Genomic DNA, 24,117 nt, shown 5'->3' on the forward strand with positions numbered 1-24,117 from the left:
CATTCTGTGTTGGATGTGAAACATTCCTACAGGTACTGCATCATTTTCACTGGCATATAGTCTGAACTGTTCCTTTCTCTTAGAACTCACTGCAGAAAGGAGGAGAAGGAATGCTGGGAGGGGTTCATATGCAGATTAGCATAGTAATAATCTACCACTGGAAGTTGGTGGATGAAGCTGACCTTGAAAAGTTGCACGTATTTCTTTATACACTGAGATAAGGACAAACGAAGCACAAGGCAACAGCTGTTTAGTTTGTGCCGTTACACATTTCAAAGGAAGTCTGTTTACAGCTCAAGAACAAGAACTTAACAGGGACACGTAACCCAGGCCTTAATGGAATGTTTGAATCTCATTTTGAAGTTTACAAAATACTCACAAATCAAAAAACCCATAAAATATACTCCTATTTTGCACTCCTGTCTATATATATTAAAATTTTCTAAGGCACCTGAGGCAATTTAATAATACATTCCATTTCCCTATCTCTGTTTAGTGAAAACTGTAGCTATTGACAATAGGAACGCTACACAGAGACCAAAAAAAACCCCAACAAAACAAGAAGTGGCATTGGAACAGTTACTGAGAAGGAAGGAATGACTCTGTTTTGGATGCATAATGGCAGCTTTTGTACAGATGGTTCTGGCTGAGCTCTCCCAGGGATCTCTGTTGCAGAATCTCTGGGGTTTGTTGGCCTAACGCAGGTCAGTCACAGCCCAGCCCTCCAAACAGCCCGTGCAGCTTTGTGCAAGAGCAGGAGAACTCTGGGAACACCCTGGCAGCTTCACACAACCTGCAGATACCTGGTTCGAGCACTGGTGGAGGCGACCTTATGAGAGCTGAGCCACTGATCACACCATGAAGTTTAGCTGTGAACTGAGGAAGTTACCTGCTCTAACTCTGACATATTTACAGCTCTTGAACCAGGGCAGGACAGTGTACGTGTCTCCTCCTGTCTCTAATCATTGTTTACTTGCTCTGTTCTCATGAATCGTAACGTCACTGCAGTTCTGGTGTTTAAGAAATACCCTTTCTGAAAATGTATTGCTTTGGGATTTTATACAAATCAAGTTACTAAAATGTTGATATTAGGATTGCATAAAAGCATTTCTATTTCATGCACTGCTTATAAAGAGCGTAATACTTTGGCAGCGGTGCTACAGAGAATAAAAAGGGAAACAAAAAGGAAAATCACAGTTCAAATCCATCTCAGATGAACTCCAAGTTTACAAGAACAAACACCGTTTTAGATCATATTTTCAAAATGTTTACAGATCAGGAGATTGTTTTGACCTAAACGCCTGTCAAGATAAGCATGAAGAAAACTACAGAACAAATCTACATTTAAAACTTTATGTTTAATCTGCAGTAAACCCAAATTTATTGACTTGGACAAGACATGCAAAACATTTACTTTGGACCCACTGGAGTAAAATATTCCAAGAGTGAAAATTTAGAAAGCTACTGCGCACAGATTAATAGTGTGATTTGAATGCCACAGGGTGCAGGACTCAGCCTTGGTACCACTGAAATAAATAATTTCTATTAACTAGCTCAGTGCTAACCTGACCTCGCTGGAATCTGCAGTTACTGTGGTGTATTTGCAACAGGTGCCACCCATGAGCAAGTCATGCAGTTGTCACTGAATGCTCTGAGATCTCTTACATGCACAAGTTTGACCTGGAGGAAGTGCCTGCAGTGGACTGTGAGTCACATCAGAGGCCCCCGAGTTCTCCCTCCTCGCAGGGTACTTCAGATGTTCAGCCAGCTGCCACCACACCCTTCTGCTCACACGTTTTAAACCAGAAAGGCGAGATATCACCATGTGCAGAACACGCCAGTGTTACAGCAGCACTTAGGACTAAGAGAGTGCTTTCTGATAATATAGTTTGTTTTACCTCAATATGCAACTGGGATTGCTAACACACATAACAAAGCTGAAATTAAATAGCACTGCAAGAAAGGACTGTTTTGTCACCTCTTCCTTTGTTTGGGGAGCAAGTTATCATTCCTCCTGTGCTGTGACTTTCTGAATCAGGGAAATAACTACAAGGAGTTGCAGAAAATTCATCTTCCTATGGATGTCTTCATCTACAACATGGTTGCTGCTGCTGCTGCCACTGAAGAACTTAAAGGTATGTGGGTGGTGGCACTCCAGATGAGGAGCAGAAGCCACTGTACATATTCCTACCCACCCCATGCACCCTGCCAGCTCAGTGTCCTGTTCCCCTTCACTGTCCCAGTTCATTCATACTGCACTTCTTGTGGCAGGAAGGGCCTGTTCCCAATCTTTCATGTGAGGCAATGCTCAGTTTTGCTGGGGGAACTTCTAATGTGAATCTTGTCAAGGCACTGACGAAATAGCCTGTGAGGCACGACTGGTGACCCCTGTAACATCCTCATCTGATAAAAACCACAGTTTTGTCCTTTCAATACGCTCCAGGAAACTTACATCTCTCACAGAGGGTGTTTTACCAAGTTTAATGACTTTAAACTGAAAGAGGGTAGCTTTAGATTAGATATTATTAAGATATCTTCACTGTGAGCGTGGTGAGACACTGGCACAGGTTGCCCAAAGAAGCTGTGGCTGCCCCATCCCTGGAAGTGTTCAAGACCAGGCTGGATGGGACTTTGAGGAACCTGCTTTAGTGGAAGGTGTTCCTGACCATAGCAGGTTTGAAACTACCTGATCTGTTGGTCCCTCCCAACAAAAACCATTCTGTGATTCTGCAGTGCCCCCCTGAAGGATCAAAGCAAATCGGGCAGGACTTTCTGATCCCCTCCATATCGGTAGCTGCTATAAAGCAGCTGCAGAGAGAAAAGACAAGTAGTTATTCTCCAAATGCAATTCTCCATGGCAGCAATGATAAAAATGTTGCTTTTTCTTCTATTTTTGAATTCCGTTCCCATGGTCTGTCCTCAGTCTTGAAGACAGCAAATAGTTCATTCTTTCCCATTTGAGTAAGACTGCAGCTATCATGGGAGTAGGCGGGGGAGTCACTGAAAATGTTCCTACTTGCTTGGGGTATTGTTTGAGAATGTGAATCCACCAAAGATACCAAGGATTCTCCTCAGACAGGCAGTGAGAAAACAAGAAAACATGCATTATTTCTGTTTGGCAGTCTGGAGTTACCAAAATGAAGAGAATATACAAGCTTTTAGGGTGTCATAAGAAAGCTGTACTACTGTGCAGTCTCTAGGGCAAATGACAGTATTAAGTTTGGCTTGTTTTCCTTTTCGCCTTTTTATCCCAGGCAGGACCAATGTTACATACCCTTGCAAATACACAGAATTCTTCAGTAACCCAAAGAGGCCTCTGGAAGAAAGAGGAGGCAAAATCTATAAGTACTATAAATTATCTTTCCTTTTAGCAACAATCGGAAAAGAAAGAACTGACCAGGTTATTTGATGATTACTTTGCACTGGTTAAAAGTTCAGTGGCTGAACAGAAGTGGGAGAAGGATGTTTGTTCTGTTCTGTATCTGGATGCTGCAGCAACCAGGCTGTATTTCAAACCTGTACTCCCTCATCAATCTCTGCAGCACCACCATTCATGGGAAGCAGGGTGGCCACTTAATGAGAGCTTTAGGGAGCAGAGTAATCAGCACTGCAGCAGAAGTAGAGGAAAAACGGTGGGAAGTTAAATAGCACTTTATATGTTCATCAATACACATTTGCAGAGGGCTGAATGGTCTGTAAGCTCTCCAGCACAGGTACCCTTTTGAGCAATAAGGATTAAGCAAGTGGTTACAGCCCAGGGTATGGTCTGGATGAACTCACTGCTAGATGGGTAAAACTGGATGGATTGCTGGGCTTGAAGAGGAGGAATCAAGGAGTTGATGTTTAGTTGGTGACCAGTACAAACAAAAGAGTCTGGAGTCAATCCTGGTGTCAGTAACTTGGATTTTCAGACAGTATTAACTTAGAAGGGGTGGCTTTCAAACCAAGCAGCAGAGGTTGAGTTGAGAGGCCTTTGAGAAACTTAAAAGCCGGGTCAGCAGAAACCCCATGAAGTTTAAGGAGGAGTGCAGAGGGTACACATGGGTTGGACAGTGCCAGGCACCAGTGCAGGCTCAGAGCAGCAGCTGGAAAGCATGTGGCTGTCACAGGGGACACTCAGCTGGACATGAGCCAACAGGGCGCTTTCACTGCGAGTAAAGTGAACCATATACTGAGCTACATTGGGAAGGGAGCATGGACAGCAGAGGAATAGAAATTATTATTCCTCTTTATTTAGTGCTAATTAGTCCACATCTGGGATAACATGTCCTGTTCAGGGCTCCCCGCCTCAGAAGGATTTCAAGAAACAGTAGAGGGACATGCAGAAGGCTGATGAGATGGTAAATGGCTTACTGCACATGACTTGTGAAGGTATGTTGAAGAAGTTGGGCTTGGTTTGCCCGGCAAAGAAGAAAATAAGGGGAGATCTGATAACGACCTAAAACTACCTGAAGTGGAGCAGCAAAGATCATTGAGCTGGACTTTTGCCAGCAACAGTGAACGGCAAAACAAGGAGCAAAGGTCTGAAGCCAAGTCAGGAGCTGTGACTGGATGCCAAGTCCATGGAGTTGTGACTGATGCATGTGAGTGTGCATGGGTGGTGCTGCACAGAACATGCTGCCTGGAAAGGCTGCCCAGTCTCTGTCCGTGCAGGCTTTCCCAGGCAGGTTGGGCAGGTTGGCTGACCTCAAACACCACAGGTCACAGTCCTGCTTCCAGGGTCCCTTCCTTGGACAGGGTGGAACCCTGAGATCCCTTCCAACCACCACTTCTATGACTGTGCCACCACAGTGCCCCCTGGATAATAAACAAAATTGAGTTATCAATTCCTCCTACTCCTGCCTTCCTCCCTCTCTCCCTCAATTCCTCTCTGCTTTTAAGTAACATTATGACATCTAATTACCATTATGTTTAAGGGACTAGTAAAACATTCCTCCTTTTCAGCTGGGGCTACTCTGCTTGCAATCCAAGCATTTTATACAATTATGATTTCTAAGGCCCCAGAGTCTGTCAGACTTGGTTTACCTCTTACTTTACTGCATCAGGCACCTTATTCATCTTTGCCAAAAACTGCACTTTTTCTGACACCACAGAATTGTCTTTCCCATTCTCACAAAACTGGCCTTTTTCCCTCCTGAACATAATTTGTACCCTTGCTGCTAGACCTGCACAACTTAATGGTTAAAATTCAAGTAGGTCCTTATGTAGTCACCTTCCCAGGAGACAACATAAATCCAGGCTTATAGCCCAGAGCCACAGTGACACATGAGGCAGAACTGCTGAAGCACTATGACACAGCTAAGTGAATTCTCCTCAGATCAAATCTCTGTTGGCACAAGGGTTTAGGCACACAGGCAGCATCTCAGGTACTGGAGGCAATGTGGGGTTAACAGCCAGTCAAATCTATTTCTGTGGCAGATTAATAAAGGATGTTAGCATGTTAGATAATTCACAAATGCAAATATATGTCTCAAACTTGAGTAATAACATCAGTCAAGAAGCAGCAAATTTCAAGTCCCTAGCGTTATACCTTTTAAGAAACCAGACTCCAGACAAAAAGCTAATGCCAAAGCTAAATTCTGGGATATGAATGCCCATACAGTGTTGGGCAGGGAATTTCTGTAAAACACAAAGGAACCAAGGAATATGTGTACTTCAGAAGGACACACATTTGCAATGCGGTGTCACAGTTTGGAAAATGGCAAATCTAGTTTTCTTTACGAAGGAGAAATAAATAACCCAATCACAAGTCTCTGACAGTAATCCAGTTGTTTATTGTGGGAAAGGATTATTTTTTGAAGACTACAGTGCAAAGTAGTGTAAGTTTTATGTAAGGACTGAAGCCATAGCAACAGCCCATAGTGTGCCACACACTTGAATCTAACCCAGAGAGAAGTGTTTCATAATGATATCTTTGATAGACTAAACACACAATGGAGCAGCACATTTTTAAAATTAAAAAATAGCTGAGATTTTCATGTGTAAACATCACATAGACCAAAGAGTCAAATAAAAATATAGAAAAAAATATAAAAAGCCTCAAACACATATTTTAACCCCTCTACAACCAGTTCTAACATATTCTGTACCACCACGTCTTGCACATAGACAGCATTAATAACACCATTAAAACATTCCTGTTGGCCTCTCCTCATTTTGTTTTCTCTCAAAGTACTTCTTACATATTCTTGAACAGTTTTCATTTATACTGCTCTGTGCACTGCTAGGACATAAAGACTCTCTGATGATGAAAGTTTTGTGTAGTGGCATAAAATCACTTCAGCCTGGGTATATTCACTGTAAACAGTCAAAGCAATGAATTGCAGAATGTGTATCTCATTAGATTATTCAGAAAGATACAGCAGAGGTGTGAATACTGGCCTGAAAAAATAAGGTATTTCCACAGCTCTTCTCCTAAGGGAGGAATATTTTTGAAACTTATTTATTGCACTAATAAGGTACCATAGAGTGAAACTTCCAAGCTTCATTCTTAGGGTGGTTTGGCTGCATAAATTCAACCGAGAAGTAAACATAATGCGACGGCCGTTAAAATCTTGATAGTGATTGCTTTTATTGGACTACATCCTCTCACTCTTTGGGATGTGAATTTCCGGCGATAACCTGTGCAGCAATAAACTTCATTCAGCCACAAGAGTGTGCATGTGAGAGGACTGCAAATCTGCTCCGCCAAACCAGAATTAGCCGGTATCGCAGGAATGAAAGAGCGTGGAGATTTGAAATTGCAGGGAATGGAGACGAGGCGGTGCAGAAGACGAGCCGCCCGGGGGGCAGGGGGCCCCAGCCCGGTGCCGCACTCCAATGGAAAATAAGCCCCGGGGCGGCGAGCAGGGGCGAGGCTGAGCGGGGCCGGGCAGGTGGACAGCGCAGCAGCTCTCGGGGCTCGGGCTGGGCGGACAGCGGGGCTCGGCGCCGTGGCGGGCAGGGACGGCGGCGCTGGCGGAGCCCGGCGCGGTGAGTACCTCGGGAGGAGCCGGGAGCTCCGCACCGGCACCGGCACGGGCAGGGACCGCGAAGGGACCGCGCCGCCTGCGGCAAAGGCGCGCTGGGCTGGGCTGGCTGGGCCGGGCTGTCCCGGCACGGTGCAGCGCGGGCAGGGACGCGGGGCTGCCCGGGGGCTGCGGGGACCCCTCCGAGCCTGGGCGAGCCGGGAATGCCGCAGCCGCAGCGGGGTAACTCGCGGTCATCCTTTGTGCTCGGCGGGCGGGCGGGGCCGCCCTCCCAACCCGCCCCCGCCGCAGCCCCGCGGGCCGGGCCGGGCCGGGCCCCCGGAGCAGCCCCGGCCGTGTTTCGCGGGGGTGAACCACGCTGGAGTGCCGGAGAAGGCTCAGCGTATGGAGCTCCCAAATCTGTTATCTCGGGGCGAAAAGTGCATCCCCCGCCTTCGGGCTGCTGCCGTAACGCTGCACGAAACAGAGGTGCGCGCCTGGTGAAAGCTGCCCACTCTCTTGGGAGAAGAATGTTTCACTGCCTGAGCCAATCGCCGCAGTCCCCGGGGACGTGGCACCACGCGTGTGTCGCACCGGGGCAGGGCAGCACCGAGGCATCGCCCGGGCAGGTCTGAGCAGCGCTTAGGAAGCAGCCCCCGGGGAGGGGCAGCAGGGCAGCACCCTCAGTCTGCAAATGGAACCGCCGCCTACTTTGTGCAAGCTTGCGACCCTGGCAATTAGGCTTTTGAATATTTAATTTCCCCGATTTTGTGTTCCTTGCTGGACACGCTGTCCTGCCACTGTGGCTCTGATGGGCGCGAGTGGACAGTGTCCGCATCTCCAGTGAAGTCGCGGACAGCTGAAGCGCTCGGCATGTTGGCTAGGTGAGATCAGACTGCCAAAACATATGAACGCCAAAATAAACCATGTTTTTAACAATGTTTTTTCTGTATGCCTTCAGCAGACAAATAATTACGTGTGGCATGCCTACTAGGAATATTGCAAAGCAAAACTCCTTAGTATTAACAATGCATTTATGAGTTATCCATTGGAAGTGCCTTTAAAGTACGATTCTATTCTATAACTTTTAACACGGAGGCAGTCAATGCTAGAAGAGGTTGCCCAGGTATATGTCAATTATTCCTCATATGGTCTTCATATCAAGATCAGATGTTTTGCAATGATCTAGTTCAACTACAGGCTAGAGAGCCATAGCTCCACTGATAGTACAGGAAACTTGGGTGTTTTGCTGCTAACTATGGTCTTATTACAGCACCTGCATTTGTCCCCGAAATAGCTCATGAGTCAGATTTTCAAAAAAGCTCAGCATCTTTGCAGGCACTACTATTTGGGCCATTTTTCTAAGAGCTCTGCATGCTTTGTGTGTGTACAATCCTAAAAGCTTTTCTGAAAAAAAAAAAATAAATCTAGGTCTTCTCCTGCTGACCAAACAGGAATGCAGATTCTCCTGCCTTTAAATGCAATTCCCTGTCAGTGCTATATTCAAACACTGTTACTGTGAATGTGTCTTCACTGCCCTGCTTATTGGGGAAACTGGCCTGGCTCTCTAGGATTTCATAATTACAAAGACTCCCTTGGGCTCCTCTGCCTTTCATGAGACGGTTTTTGGCTGTGTTTTGGTGTGGGAAGAAGGCTGAGGACAGGTAAGTGCGTTTCTCCTGGGCACAACAGGCCGTGGGGCGATGAGGCAGTAGTGGGAAGGTGATCCAGGCATCCAGAGTCTGAGAGTCTGTGCAGTTACTGGAGATGTCACTTGCCTGTTTTTGAGTGTATTCAGTCTGAAATTGTGACATTAGGGAAAAGCTAACAGTGAAACAGTAATAATAAGCAAGAATCCAGTTCAAAGGGAAAATATATGCATTTTCTGAAGATTTGTGGAGGTTGATGCAAGCCTGACATTAACTTGCACCTACTCAGTCTAAGCCCATTGTGTCAGCAAGACTGCAAAGATGAGTGCCATATCTTTGTAGCTCACTGTCAATTATTTTTGCTTCAAGTAATTTAAAATACATACAAGATGTGTCAATTTCCTGCCCAAAGGAGAACATTTTTGTATCCAGTATCAGGATTCAGGTGTGCACAAACCCAATCAAAAGCATAAAAGAGAAAGGTGAGGCCTCACATTTAATCCCGATTCTGAATCTTCAGTTACATAATTTTGTCTTCCATTATCTAAGATGTACTGTAATATCCATCATACATTTTCATTAACCTTATGCAGAGCATGTGTAACAGCTTGGGATTCTCCTTTATTCTGCTGTTTCTCATGCTTTCCCATTAGCATGATTATTCACTGTGTTTATTGCCTTTATGCAGTTAGTCCTCTCTCTGTGAGTGGGCTGAATCCTCCACAAGTAGTCCTATAAACTACAGCAACAGGGAATCTGGCTCCGAGTGCATTATTAGGAAAGAGCTGAGATGTCACCTTTAAGACCTACCCTTTGTAGAGGAAGGATGAGCTATGATTGTAACTAAGGCTATCTCAGGCTGTTGTCTCTATCATCAAAAAACCAGTCTGCACCCCACAGGGCTCTGCCTTGCTCCCCTGCTCCCCTTCCTGCCTCAAACACCCTGCAGGACCTCTGGAAAGACCTCTAAGCACCATCCCCGTTCTTCCTGTTTCTCAGTTTGGAAAGAAAAAACCTGTAAGGCCTTTCGGTATCCGTTTCCACTGTCAGCCAGGTGTGGACTCCTCAACTGATCCCAGTTCATCTGTCCATGCAGTGTTAAATGTACACGAGTTCTTATTCTTCCTCCCTGTCACCAATGCCTGCCACGGCCAAATCATGGCTCGGGAAAACTCAGTCACTAAAGAGTATTTGTCTGTGAAAAATGTGAGGCCAGGATTCCAGCTTTAGCTCCAGCTCACTGTGTGAGGCAAATCAGTGTGCTCTTGGGGGAACCTACGTGTCCGACTGCCCTTAGTTACACATCAGTAGCTGTAGTGCCAGGATAGGTGGCACTGGACTGCAGAGGTAACTTACCCAACAGCCAGGCTGGGGAGGTGTTCACTGTTACAGGTGTTCACTGCTGTCTGTGGGAGAAGCAGCTTTGCCCAGTCAGCTCTGATTCCGTCTGTGTATCAAGCGTGGAATTCGCCAGGGCCATCTCTCTCTGTTCATCTGGCAATCAGAAAAAAAGTAAAATAGTTTGGAAAGGTAGTGCCCTGAGAAGCAAAAGGTACTCATGTATTTAAAGACAAATCTGAGTTAGTCCATTCACTGCCTGTTTGCAGCAGTGAGGAGCTAGCCCAGAAACACATCTTCTGAGGGCTCACAGAATATATAAGGAGCTTTTTTAAACAATTTTTGATAACTTTCTTCTCTGTGTCAACTGTCATGAAGCTGATGTTTCTTTTTTATTTCTCTGGAGAAGGAAAGACAAAAAATTCCCATCTCTGGTAAATGGTACTGTTACATTTCTAGTCTCCATGGAAACCTACGTGGTGCTCCACAGTTGGCTAATATTTCAATCTGTTGCAGCAGAAATCAGATGGAGGGAAGGCTGGGCTCTGCACCTTGCATGTTAATCGATTAATAACGGTCTTGAAATTATTTTCACATTGTGTTGCAATCTTTGTTTAGCAGAACAGAACAGAATAAACTGAAGTAATCAAATTAAGCTAAGTATGGCTTGATCCTGTGTACACCTGTGCACATAACTCTGCCTCTCGGTTTGATTCTGATAGGCACTGACATCCATTTGGAAGAATTCTTTGGGTTTGGTAGGATTATAGGGATTAATACTATGGAAACTGAAAGCATAATAGCAAACTGTTTGTCATAGAGTTTGACTCTGGTAAAAAGCTTGCCAGAGAGGTGGTGACAATCCCCTTGTTGTGATTTATGCAAGCAAAGCGTTTTGAAAATCAAGAACCCTAATTCTTTGTCTTTTGCTGTCTTCATTCTTGTTCTACCACTGCTAAGGAAGAAATATATCTGAAAACTGGTTTCCTCTGAAAAGATGGGGTAACTTCATCTACTTGCCTCTTGAGGATTTAATTTCTTTACTCGGAGCTTTATGAACTTGAACACAAAGGCACAAAATCTTACTGGGACAGCAGAAGGTGACACAGTGAAGAAATACACAGAGAGGGACCAGTCTTTTTTGTGACCACAGTCAACCCATGAAGAGTGAGTGCTCTCAGCCACCTAAAAGTAAGTAGAATCTATAGTAATGGAAATAATGCAGCCTACTATTAGCCTGTAAATACTCCTGCACAGACAGCCATGATAATAAGGTACACAAAGAAATAAATTAATTGGACAATTTTCTAAGCATTTTACATTTGAACAATGAAATCACTATATTAACTTTAGAACTGCACTAAATAAAAGCGGTGAAATATGGTAGGGATTTGTGGTATTCACTATAGCCAAAATACAAAGTCTGATCTTTTCTGTGTGTTTTGTAGGTATTTACTGCATTTGTTTCAGAATACTGTGGAGAAGATGTATGCTAGTCGAGAGGATATTGGGTACGATTTTGGAGACGACTCAAAAGTTGGAAGTAAGCCAGTTAAGCCCAATCCAAACATCGACGGAGGATGGGCTTGGATGATCGTCTTTTCCTCTTTCCTGGTGCACATACTTATCATGGGTTCCCAGATGGCCCTTGGAGTGCTCAACATGGAATGGCTTGAGGAGTTCAATCAGAGCCGTGGCTTAACGGCGTGGGTCAGCTCGCTCAGCATGGGCATTACACTGATTGTAGGTATGGCCAGCAGCACTCACTTCAAAGCTATGGAGATCTTTAGAATATGTTTGCCATTCATCCCCAGAGTATTTTCTTAGTTTCCCATTATATTAGCAGAGCTGACAAAGTTGTCCTGAGTTGCCTTTTTAAAGTCACTAGGACAAATGTTACAGTTTAGATGGAGAAAGGGAACCACAGGGAAGATGGTAGGGATGCCAGCCCAGGAGACAGCACGAGCAGGAAAGGAAGCCTGGGACTTCAAGGCCTCGCTACAGTTAAGGAAACAGATGATCTGTGAGCTTGTGGTCCTCCCTGTGCTCTATCTAGGAGGAGAAAACGTTGAATTCAGACAGTTTATATTTCAGTTTGGCAGCTGAATTAAAACTTACTTTTTAAGTTGTGGTTGGATCAACCCAAAATAATATGGGGAGGATATGGTTGCACATATATGTATATGCACACCTATGGCTCCCTAAATGAAGGTTGAAAAAGCTGTGGTTAGATCTGCCTAAAATATCCCACTGAAAACAAAACAAAATGTTTACTTTCTGGTTACTTATGAAAAAGGCCTGAACTCACATAGCATCAGCACTGGGAACAGCAGTTTCAGTGTTTTTCTCTGTTTAAACTGTCTGTCCTGATGTTGTACATTTTATTTAAAACATTAAGAAAGTTAATGTGAAAAATTACTAGAGCACAGAGAACTAAATAAATAATTTCTCTCTTTTTTTTTTTTTCATGTTTTTTAACAGGTCCTTTTATTGGTCTGTTCATCAGCATGTGTGGGTGCCGCCTGACAGCTATAATTGGAGGGCTGCTGAACGCCCTGGGTTGGATCCTGAGTGCCTATGCCTCCAGTGTGCACTACCTCTTCCTCACCTTTGGAGTGACAGCCGGTAAGAGCTGCACTGACCTTTGAGGAAGTTCTTTCAATTGCTTTTCATTCCTTTGAAGGTTATCTGGGTGAGTCAAGAGGGAAGTTTTAGACTGTAAAGTTATGCCAGCTCTTCTTTCACAGGTTTGACAGCCTTTTATCTTTTTAGAAAACGTAATTATTTACTCAGCGGATTGGGCTTTTATCAGTTTCACCCAAGTGAATATATTAGAGGAGACTTTTTAATTGGAAGAATTAATGTAACCCAAACTCTAACAAATGAAATTTAAAGATGTTAAAACACTGTTGAATTATATATCCAGCTAACTCCTCTCTTTGTCACAGGAAGCAAGAGCGAATGTTTTCTCCAGGAGTTGCTCCACATTAATAAAATACTGGCTTATGATAACTGTCAACTCTATATCAGCCTCAATTAGGAGAATTCATGATGCTGGATTTCACACCTAAATTCTAATAAGGGATATTCAGATTGTATCAGAAATCTTGTATAGCAACCAATATTGCTACAGTTTTTACAACCAAAATGACCAAAGTACTATTTTGTCATTTTAACTGAAATTAGATGTCTAGAAAACCTTTTGACATGTAAGAGCCTGATCAAAGTATGAAAAGGCATTTTTCTTCAAAATCAACAGATCCTTAGTGCCTGAATGGTCATGTTCTAGCAATAATGTGTCTTGTGAAAAAATTTAGTTACTTTAAATAAATTATGTAGAATAGCCCAGTATTATCTGCTTAAAGCATTACTTCATTTTATTTATTGTTCATTTCTGGAAAGAGATACTGTTAATAGACACGAAACAGAAATGTGAAAGTTTACCCAGTAAGAAATGTAAAGTTTGGGCTTTAATTATCATCTGAGCAACGCTGAGCAATTAAGGGGCTTTGAAATATTACTCACTCCACAGATGATATGGCCAGTTATGTTTGCAAATGAAGCACAGTGTCTGTATTCTATGTGACAGATGGAAACGTTAGGAAAAAAAGGAATTGTTTGTAATACTAATAATTGCTTCAGTACCCCACATTCTCTTAAACTGTCCTTTCACAGAATTTCATGGAAAGCTACAGAATTTCTATACAGAAATTTTGATTTAGCCTTCTGGGTGGAGAAATACTGAAACTAGCAAGGGTCATTGCACTGACTCTTTATACCACCATACCGTAGGCTTCAGTAATGTTGTAAATTCCTGAACAAAGAACAATGGCCATAGGCAGGGTTTTGCCTTTTTTCAGAATTTCTGTTTCCATATATATTGAATATAATTGAGCAGGCAGGAATCTACACACTTTTTCCCTCAGCCCTTGCTGCTTTTCAGGAAGAGCACACACAAAGTGACAAAGGTTATATGGAAAAAATTCAGAAGCAAACTTTTATGCGAGGTGCAGAAATGAAGTGCTGTTGCAGGAGTAGTTGTGACCACACAAACAGTGCCTCAGATGTTCCTTCCAGCTCCAGGAGAGCTCCGTTCTCTGTCCCCTGACTCACCATCTCCTGACTCACCATCTCCTGGCTCCCCATCCCCTCACTCATGGTTTCCTCATTCCCCCCTCGCCTCAGTCCCTGCCCACTCACTTCTATCCCCTCACTCATGGTTTCCTCATTCCCCCCTCGCCTCAGTCCCTGCCCACTCACTTCTATCCCCTTGCTCACCATCTCCTCGTTCCCGTCTGCCTCAGGGAAGTCTCTGCCATGTTCCCATGGCTGCTGTTCCCTTACAGTGGCCACCTCGTGCTGCCATCCCTTCTGGGCCCCCATGCTGTACTTGTGGGCTTACTCATGGCTCCTGCCTCCTCACAGGATGTCCCATGGCCCGTGTCTCCCTGTCCACCCCGAAACCTCAGCCCATTCCTGGGGTGGTTACCTCAGGATGGTTCCCTTTTCCCAGCTCCTCACAGCCCGGGACCCTCACCTTCTGGCTGACAGCTCTGCGGGCTCTTCTCCCCTCAGCAGCAGTGTGGGGGCACAGGAGCCTTCTCCCCTCAGCAGCTGTGGGGGCACAGGAGCCTTCTCCCCTCAGCAGCACTGTGGGGCCACAGGAACCTTCTCCCCTCAGCAGCTGTGGGGGCACAGGAGCCTTCTCCCCTCAGCAGCACAGTGTGGGGGCACAGGAGCCTTCCCCCCTCAGCCATCCTGGAGCCGCTGGCACAGGCAGTCCCTGTGGGCTGTGGGCTGTCCCCAAGGCCCTGCATGGCACAGGGGCAGAGCGGAGCTGACCCTGACAAATCCATGAGGAAAAGGCACAGAGAGACCTGTGGGGCAGGTACACGAGGCCTTCGCTTTGTAATCAGACTGTCTCTTGCTACGTAGCCCGCAGAATGAAAAGGTAATGCCATTTTAAAATGTTGTATTCTTGGGGAAACACGGTGAGCGCTGGTGCAAGCAGAGCTGATTCCTCGCCCCAGCCACCGGCAGCCAGCCTGAGGGGCAGGAGGTGTCCAGGCCAGCCTGAGGGGCAGGAGGTGTCCAGGCCAGCCTGAGGGGCAGGAGGTGTCCAGGGGGCCAAAGAGGCCTCCCTGAACGCTGTGGATGGGGAGGGGCGTTTGTGCAAAATAAAAAATGTGGTGGTGTATTTGCCTAGCAAAGAAATAAATACTTCTAATAGGCGAAGTGGGTCTGATCTGGTCATGGGCAGTGCTGTGATGCTGAAGGGATTTTTTTCAGGCTTTGCAGGAATCACTGCTCTTTCTCCCACTTAGCTATAGCTAGATCATTCTGTAGCTGCTTGCAGCTATGTTATCACCTATTTAGGAAAACCTTAAGCCCCAAAACACTCTTCTGAATTATGATCACAGTGAATTAGGAAGCATCTTCTGCATACACCTGTTCCAGTCCAAATTCCTCTATGAGGAATAGGCTGTGAGAAAAAAAAAAGGGGAACTGTCTTCTTTAATGATGAGTTTGTGCAGCTGTTAACGCTTTCTGCTTGAAATATATACCATGAATACCTTGGTTTTTAACTACAGGTGAGGGGGGTTCCACAAAATTAGAGATCTGCCTTTTAGGACTTATGCCTGTACAGCTACTGTGTGGCCCTCCCTGGACTTCCTTGGAGTGCCCAAACAGAAGCAGCCTGGAAGCCACCCAAGGTCCCATCCCCGTGCTCAGCCCCGGTGCTGACTCCTGAAACACGTACCACGGTCAATCCGTGGCACCACAGTTACAGAGCAAGGACAAAAACTCAGAGTGAATCTTCCCTGCTGGTGAACTGGGGGGAAAGCAGCGGGATGTGCTCGCTGAGCAGTTGGGGTCACTGATACAATCAGATGCAGGTATTACCGATGCAGAACGGGGTGTGTCTCTGTTTGTGCTCACAGTAACTGTCCCTCATTGGCTGTGGGACGTTTGTGCATTTCCAGCAGTGTCGTGCTGAACTGAGGTAAAGGTTTTATCTTCCACGTGTTTAATTTTTTCCAGCAGTTAAATATCTGGCTTGTATTCTCACTGGAATGAGTATTGCAAATTTTGGAAAACACTACGCACTACAAGACAGAAATGAAAGCTAACATCAGAATTGAATATTATGGGTTTTACCAGTATGCTCACATAAAAGCTAGGAATAAAACTGATCTGTTTTTCACTGCCTTTTACATCGTTGGCAAAAAGTTCAAATATATTTAGGGTTTTTTTTAAATTATTTTCATAGGCATTGGAAGTGGCATGGTTTATCTGCCCGCAGTGGTCATGGTGGGGCAGTATTTTCAGAAGAGAAGAGCACTTGCACAAGGGCTCAGTACCACAGGAACAGGATTTGGAGCTTTCTTAATGACTGCCTTACTGAAGTACCTCTGCACTGAATTTGGGTGGAGAAATGCCATGTTCATCCAGGGTGCCATCTCTCTGAACCTCTGTGTCTGCGGGGCGCTTATGAGACCACTGTCTCCCAAAGACCTTAGCGAAAAATCTGCTGGGAGAAGTGAAGATAATCAAGCAAAAGCTCTGTCCCATTCTGCAGAGACTATAAAATCTAATGGAGTCCTCGGTGATGAACCAGAGAAAAAAGAAGAGGCGACAGCTGAGGAAGTGCTTGAGAGTGTTCAGCACACAGAAACCGGAGGTGGCTCTGGGAGCGGCAGGAACATGTACGGACTGCGCATGCTGAAGACACTGAGCCAGCTGACACTCACAGTCAGGAAGGGCTTTGCACTGTGGTACTCCAGCTACTTTGGAGCTGCATCACTGTTTACCAACAGAGTATTTGTGGCCTTTATAATTTGGGCTTTGTTTGCCTACAGCAGCTTTGTCATTCCCTTTATTCATCTTCCAGAAATAGTCAAGCAGTACAACTTATCTAGGCAGGACAATGTATTTCCTTTGACATCCATTATAGCCATTGTTCATATTTTTGGTAAAGTGATCCTTGGGATCATCTCAGATCTCCCGTGCATCAGCACATGGAATGTCTTCCTCATGGCTAACTTTACCCTGGTCACCTGCATTCTTACTTTGCCACTAATGCAAACGTATGTCGGCCTGGCTGTGGTTTGTGCTCTAATAGGATTTTCCAGTGGCTATTTTTCTCTGATGCCTGTCGTGACTGAAGATTTAGTTGGAACTAAACACCTTGCAAATGCCTACGGCATCATCATTTGTGCCAATGGAATATCTGCATTGTTTGGACCACCCTTTGCAGGTAAAAAGTTCAAATTGCTAAACAACAGATGTTTGTATAACTGTATGACTCGTTTTATTATCAAACTTTCTTATAAGCAGGTGTAGTTAACAAAATCACAGCTGCTCCAGAATGAACTATAACACCTAGCTTTAAATTGTACAAACTCACAGATCACATCTTCTGGGTACAAGCTCACTGTTCACACATTGCAAATTCCAGTTCTTGGAAATAACCACAGGTTTATTGCAATCTATGCTTTCAAGGGTATGTTTCCTTAAAATAGCAGCATGCAATTTTTTTTTTTTTCAATTAGAAGGGTGTAACCTATTTTTATGTGTTTTATGTAGTATTTCCACACGAAAAAACGATGATTAGTTCCCAGGGCAGGCAGCTGTTTGTACCACAGTACTGCCCCCAAGGACTCTGGGGTGTGTTTGGGTGTCAACACTCTGAGCTGCCAGTGGATGTGTTGATTTAACTAACTCTGCTTTGCCTTCCTTCAGCCAGAAATACTTTGGGGAGGCAGTGCTCATAACCTCTTTACTGCCATCCACAGTAGAAGGTGCATGTTATCCCCACTCACTTAGGTTTAAAGAGACATTCATTATGAATTTTCTCGTAGAAAGAGGCAGGGAAGCGCAGAAGAGCTGTGGGTCCTGACTGTCAGTCCTGTACCAGACCACAGCTCTCTTTCACAGGGATGCTGCCAGAAGAAAGCAGAAAGAAACCTTGCAGGTTTCCTCTAGTGGGGTGGAAGAACCGATTGGTTTGGGATTCCAACATGTCTGTTTTAAATTCACACCTGTGACAACTTGTTTGAAAACTTTTTGTTTCCGTAGAACATCTGGGGATTTGACTGAGATGTCATGAGAGAAATGTGAAGTATTTTTTTGTATTTTCCCTTGCAGTGTGCCTTGTTGGCAAGCTTTGTAACAAACGTGTTTTGTGCTTATTTTCCAGGTTGGATCTATGACATCACACAAAAATACGATTTTTCTTTTTACATAGCTGGCTTGCTATACATGGTGGGAATAATATTTTTACTTACACAACCTTGTATTCAAAAGAAACAACCAAGACAAAAATCTACAGAAGAAGCACAAGTATAGAACAAATTCCAGAAGTTTTTTTACAGAACTTTTTTGTTTTCATGTTTTTATTGTGTGAAGTATGAAGATGTTTTTCTTATGAAAGCAACCACATTGAGCTGTACTTAAGTGAAAAGCAAATGTGCTCCATAATGCTAATAAATGATGAGAAACATGCTTTTAAAATTAAGATCTCTTACTCTTAGAAGTACCAAGTGCAATGATTAAAAGCACACTGCTAGTCTTTTAATATCAGCACAATGCTAGTAGCCTTTACCCTTGCTTCTCTTTCAACTTTTCACCACTAACCACTGGTGAAAATCCACTGACTGCAGTGCAGTTACTCCTGATTTACACGAGTCCTACGAGAGGATTTGGTCAGGACACGAGTGATTTGTAGAGGTCCCTCCTACTGTGTGTTCAGTCTGATAAAAGATTAGTTACAGAGTATAAGAAAATGATTGTATTTCTTGCCTGGCTAGTCAAGTACTGTCGAAATGCTACTCTAATAATTCCATTAATTCATTGTATTAAAATTACTATTTCTGTGATATAAAACTGAAGAAAAGTTCTTATATTTTTCTGAAGTGACTCATTTTAACTTGATGATCCTTAGGTGTCCCTTCCAGCTCAGAATATTCTGTGATTCTACTTCAAGGATTTTTAATTTTATTTTTTTAAACTATCAACTGCATAATAAAGTAGCCACCCTCAGTACACAGGCTGCATTATAAATGCTGTGCCACTTAAAGCACCTGAAGTAAAAAAATGATAAATGCAGAAATGGGAAATAGATGGAAAATACTCTTGTGACTGGAAAATGCTTCCAGAAACAGTCTGGGGTCTCTGGCCCCTTTACCTAATTAGAGGTACTGCAGAACTTCTTAACATGGCCATTGACTCCTTCCCTGGGAAAGAACTCTACTAGAGCACACTAAACTCTGTCACAATTAATTTACTAACAAAATCTGCTACATCATGAGCAGTTGTGTTGCTGCTCATAATGCACACCATAAACTGAGTAAGATTGGTCACGTTTGAGAAGTTCATTCACTAGAAAATTAGAGGCTGCAGAGCATTGAAGAGCTAAAGAACATTTGAAATATCCAAATACATTTTCTTAACGTTAAGCACCTGGTAACCAATGCAGAAGGTGTTGTATGGTGGGACAGGACATCATTTTCAGCTCTTGAGAGGTGAATCTGACATTAATTTTCCTATCAAATAAAAGCCACCGTATGATTTTACCCTCTTAGCTTTATGAAAGTGTTTTGCATGGCAAATCAGGTTCTTAGCATAACACTGATATGTGCTGCTGGAATTCCTTAAAAAACCAACTGATACTATTCAATTCTATTGAAGAACTATTAGGACACAGTTGAGTATGCAACACTGTCAATATTCTGACCCTCTTTATAGCTGCAGGGTTGGCTGAGAAAACGTTCTGAACCACTCTGTGTATTGTTCTGTATTGCAACTCACCAGCTCCTTGCTGTTGCACCTCTACAACTGTTGGCAAGGACATACTTTAAAATAGATCACTGGAATGAGCCAAGTTAAAAAAAAAACCTTAAGAAAACCCTGAACTACTTTAAGATTTAGATCAGTTCAATCATCCAGTAGTTATGTCTGGCCTTTTTAAAAGTCACATTAAACAACTGAGGTGGCACTGAGCTGCAACACATTGTGTGAACACACAGTCAGTAACTTCTTAAAATCAGCTTTTTTGTTGGAGAAAATGTTCACATGAACTTTCACATCAGTTCTTTGTTACAGGTTTGATGTCTTCTTGTGAATGCTGCTGATAGCTTATTTTAACCGAGCTATCTTTTATCTGTGAAATATATATATTGAAGTGATGATTTCCCTTATTTTCCTTTTTTTTTTTTCTGTTTGAAAAATATGTACCCTTCATACACAGATCTCCACTTTGTCTTTTGTCAAAAGTAACTTTATTTGCATATTACAGTAATAAATAATATGCTGTTCACTCGTGATATCTGCATTTTATCTTTCTATGGATGTCTTTACTGGGCCGTATGTTGGGAATAAACTCACAGTACCCAAAAATACACTTTCTGTTCATTTATTAATGTAGGACAGTGTTTTAGCCACATAATGAAATTTGTATTTGTCATTATCCTAAAAAGAGAGAGTCACAAAGAAGAAAGGATATGTATGTAAGTGTTTCTTCTAAGATCAGTGATCACCAAATGCTTCCAGAATATTGGTATATAGTTGTAAAGCAAAATATTCCTCATCTAAACGAGCAAATATCTTTCAAATATTAAAGCACTGCTTTATAAAGACACAGAATGATATCAAAGACCTTTCTGCCACACTAAAAGCAGCTGTAATGCTGTACTCTCTCATACGCCTGCTCTGAAATCAACCAAGCTGATGCCAAAAGACTTGTCAGGATGTAGAAATCACATCAGAAATACAAATCTGCTTTCAAGGAGGTAAGAGAAGCCTCGGGGCTTACAACAGAAATGCAATTTTAGGAGACTTCCAGAAGTACTGCAAGGATTAAGCGTGTTTGTCAGGAAATGCTTCTCTCGTTCAGAAGGACTCCATAAAAAATCAGATAGAAATATTATAAAGAGGAAGAAAAAATGATGCAGTTTGTTAGATAACAGAACCATCACAAAAAAATTAGGAAGATACTCTGTGTCACGATATATTATCTACCCATAGTAAGTAATACAAGAGCACAGCAACACTGACTCCCCTTTTCTACGGGTGCAATCGCAGGGACCTCGGTGCAGTTGTACTCGGTGACTCCAATTCAAGTGGCTGGTGAGTGGTAAGAGAAGCAGAACAGCCAAAGCCCTGGTGTAACTCGTGTTGGTGCTGATGGAGCTGGGTACCTTCAACTGCTTCATTCGCTGCCTGCAGCAAAGCTGTCACTGGACTGTGGACTGCTTGTTCTTGTGCGGGCACACACAGCATCCTCGCACACTTCAGCAAAGGAAAAGCAGGGATCACTGAGGCAGAACTGCTGCAGAAATGCTGAAATGAAAATATATACCTGTTAGAAGTTTCCTTTAAATCTCTGCTTTCTCTCTGCCTCTCCCCCACTCATCTTTTTCCACGAGAAACGGACACGTGAAGTTAAAAACAGCGGAGCCCGGTGTTGAGTGTCAGATGTCTTTATTTCCAGAACGGTTCCATTAACAAAATACAAATATAAAATAGGGGAAGCAGAGCTCTGTCCCGTTCCCGGTGCCCCGGGGGCCCCGCGCCCTCTGGCGGCCGAACGGCCCCGCAGCACCGGGAATTCTGGAAGAGCCTCGTCCCAAAACAACCCAAAGGAGTCCCCACCCTGCCCTTGTGCCGGCACAACAGCTGCAAACCTGAACACGGTGTTTTATAACGCCACGGAGAGCAGCATTCCAGCCTACACGGCAATCAGTTTGGAAATGAAAGCTCATATTATTGGGGCAGAGTTTTAATTCCCCAAAGATACTTCTGAAATGAGAGAAAGAGAGCGTGGCATTACTAATTCTAGTAGATTGTTTCATTCTGCCAAAATCTTATCTTTGTTATTATCCAACTTAATTCTTTCCAGGATTTCCTTAAATTCTAAAATATCCAAGGCTTTATGTTAGTGAAAAGTTTACTGCCCTGCACAGTACCTTGCTCCATTCAGTCTGCAAATGACAGATGAATTCCAAATATACTAATAAATAATTTCCTGACCTCTCTTCTATCCACTCTCTTCCTCTCCTTTAGTTGTTTTTACTCCCTTATTCTCAGTTGTTTCCTGGTCACGATATCAACTGTTTCATCTGCAAACTGAAATAAAGCCCAGAACTCGCCAAGCTTATCTTATCTACTCCCATCTGGCCTTCACCTCTAAATTAATGACATGCTCTATTTTCCTGTCTCACCGTGTCCTCCTGTGCTTTCTTCACACGTCTCCTATTTCTTGTGCTCACCTGAACTCCGTTACTTCTGTTTTCATTAACTGCTCAACCCATAACTTGACAGGCTTCATTCTAGGCTCCTACAGCACCCTTGGGGATAGGAAGTTATTTTCCTCTTTAAAACATTTCTCTTCCTGTTTTTCATAAGCTAAAATCTTTTTCTCCCCCTACTGGAGTTACTGCAGCAGCCTTTTCTCAGGCTCTGACTGGGACAGAAAATACAGTTTTGAGGTACTCAGAGCCACAAAAATCAGCTTCCTAGATCATAGCTCTGAACACGTTATCTTTCTATCCCGATTTCCTGACCCTGCACAGACCAGGAAGCTGGAACAGATGACCTCTCAAAGGCCTTTCCAATAGGACTGTTCTCTTTTGCACCAGCAGATTGCCCCTCATTCTTCTGCCATGTCCAGGCTACCCTTCCAATTCCTTACCCCTCATTCTTCTGCAGTATCCAGGCTATCCTTCCAATTCCGTACTCCTCACTCAGCACACAGAGGCTGCTCTGAGCCCCAGGCAACTTCTGTTATCCACTCTCTAAAGTTCAAATTCAACATGTTCATACTATTTCCCATACTTTCCTGAGAGCTGGAAAGAGCTTCCTAGCAAGCAAGCATCCAGCCATCTCTTTCTCCTCCTGTGTTTCTTACAGTTTCTTGCTGTGAAGTCTAAAAAAACACCCCAAACCACGAAAAAAATAGGAAAAATTCTCTTTCCTTGCACTCCTGTCTTTTGTCAAAGATGTAAATGTAAGGAATGGCAGTGACTTTTTGTTTCCTAATGAGTTTAACACAAGGGGATCCCAGGCTGTGGCTGAAGTTCCTAAACATTACAATAATCTGAATTGTGACACAAAGCAAAGGTTTTACATTTCCAATACTTAATGCTGGTAGCAGTGCATAACATCCAGCCACTGGTGGCGATGGAATTATCTGCATCACTGTGTTTATTAGAAAACAAAAGTTTGCAGGCTAAGCACTGTCTCTCTGAGGTATAGATTTTACTGCACCCACCCAGTTTGATTCATTTATTGTCTCAATAAAGAGACAGCCCTTACTTTACTTATTAAGTAAAGCAGACAGATTGGTGATTGTTAAACCAACGAGATGAATCAAAACCAAGGTGCTGCACAGCAAAGCTAACAATTCTTTGTTAAATTTTATTTTTCTTTTTTTTTTTTAATTTTTACTGTTCCAGATCTGTGTGAAACTTTGAGAAAGTCTGGCAGTATCTTCAAGCTCCAGAAAGGAAATGATGTACAGGAGCAATGGGACAGGAAGCTGTTGCAGGAAGTCATAGTTCTCTTGGCACAGATTTCAGAACTTTGGCACCAAACAGTGCAGGGAAAAAAAATGAAACCAAACCCAAGTGACAACAGACTTGTAAAAGACTAAAGTTTCTTATCAATAATCTCAAGTAATTCACATACATCTTTAAAAAAAACCCCAAACCAACAGTCAGGATTTTGTTTGTTTGTTTCTTTTTGGTTTTTTTTTTATGTTTTCTATATAAAATAACATTTAACATGAATGTCCAGATTAATTTTTGGATCCACTTTTCTACATACATATAGATTTTTTTTACATAAAGACTGCTATTTACTTATTCCTTTATAAACTAATACACCAAATTCTCTTTTTGTAGGTCTTCTAGCTAGTGAGCAGCTCCCCATCCTGCAGTCACACAGTCAATTATTTCTGCTTCTGTGTCCAACTTGGAACTTGGTCTTTTGTGTTTAACACTATTTCTTCAGATCACTTATCTATGTCATCAAATTATTAGTTCATTATAAAACAGAACCCTGCATTCAATTTGCTACACTTCTCATGAAGATTTTGATTTCCTAAGATCCAACAAAATGAATGCAGCCATCTAGATTAGTACATGGCTTTTTTAATTCCTTTTCATACACAATCAAAAGTTTTT

The 24,117-nt window shown here is 43.2% G+C and overlaps 1 protein-coding gene across 2 annotated transcripts; it reads left to right on the top strand.

The window, feature by feature from the left end:
* The first annotated feature begins 6,654 nt into the window (after nt 1-6,654).
* SLC16A14 (solute carrier family 16 member 14) lies at nt 6,655-20,252 on the top strand. Of its 2 annotated transcripts, none has more exons than XM_050307881.1 (6): nt 6,655-6,972; nt 10,895-11,125; nt 11,383-11,681; nt 12,416-12,559; nt 16,206-17,192; nt 18,135-20,252. In XM_050307881.1, the coding sequence occupies exons 3-6, from the start codon at nt 11,420-11,422 to the stop codon at nt 18,281-18,283; spliced, it is 1,542 nt and encodes a 513-aa protein (XP_050163838.1). In that variant the 5' UTR covers nt 6,655-6,972; nt 10,895-11,125; nt 11,383-11,419; the 3' UTR covers nt 18,284-20,252. The 2 variants fall into 2 exon arrangements, with proteins under 2 accessions (XP_050163838.1, XP_050163839.1); XM_050307882.1 differs by having other exon boundaries at nt 10,899-11,125.
* Nucleotides 20,253-24,117: the final 3,865 nt, after the last annotated feature.

The sequence above is a fragment of the Myiozetetes cayanensis genome, unplaced genomic scaffold (assembly GCF_022539395.1).
Source record: "Myiozetetes cayanensis isolate MyiCay16 unplaced genomic scaffold, myiCay2020 scf13, whole genome shotgun sequence".
Lineage (NCBI taxonomy): Eukaryota > Metazoa > Chordata > Aves > Passeriformes > Tyrannidae > Myiozetetes > Myiozetetes cayanensis.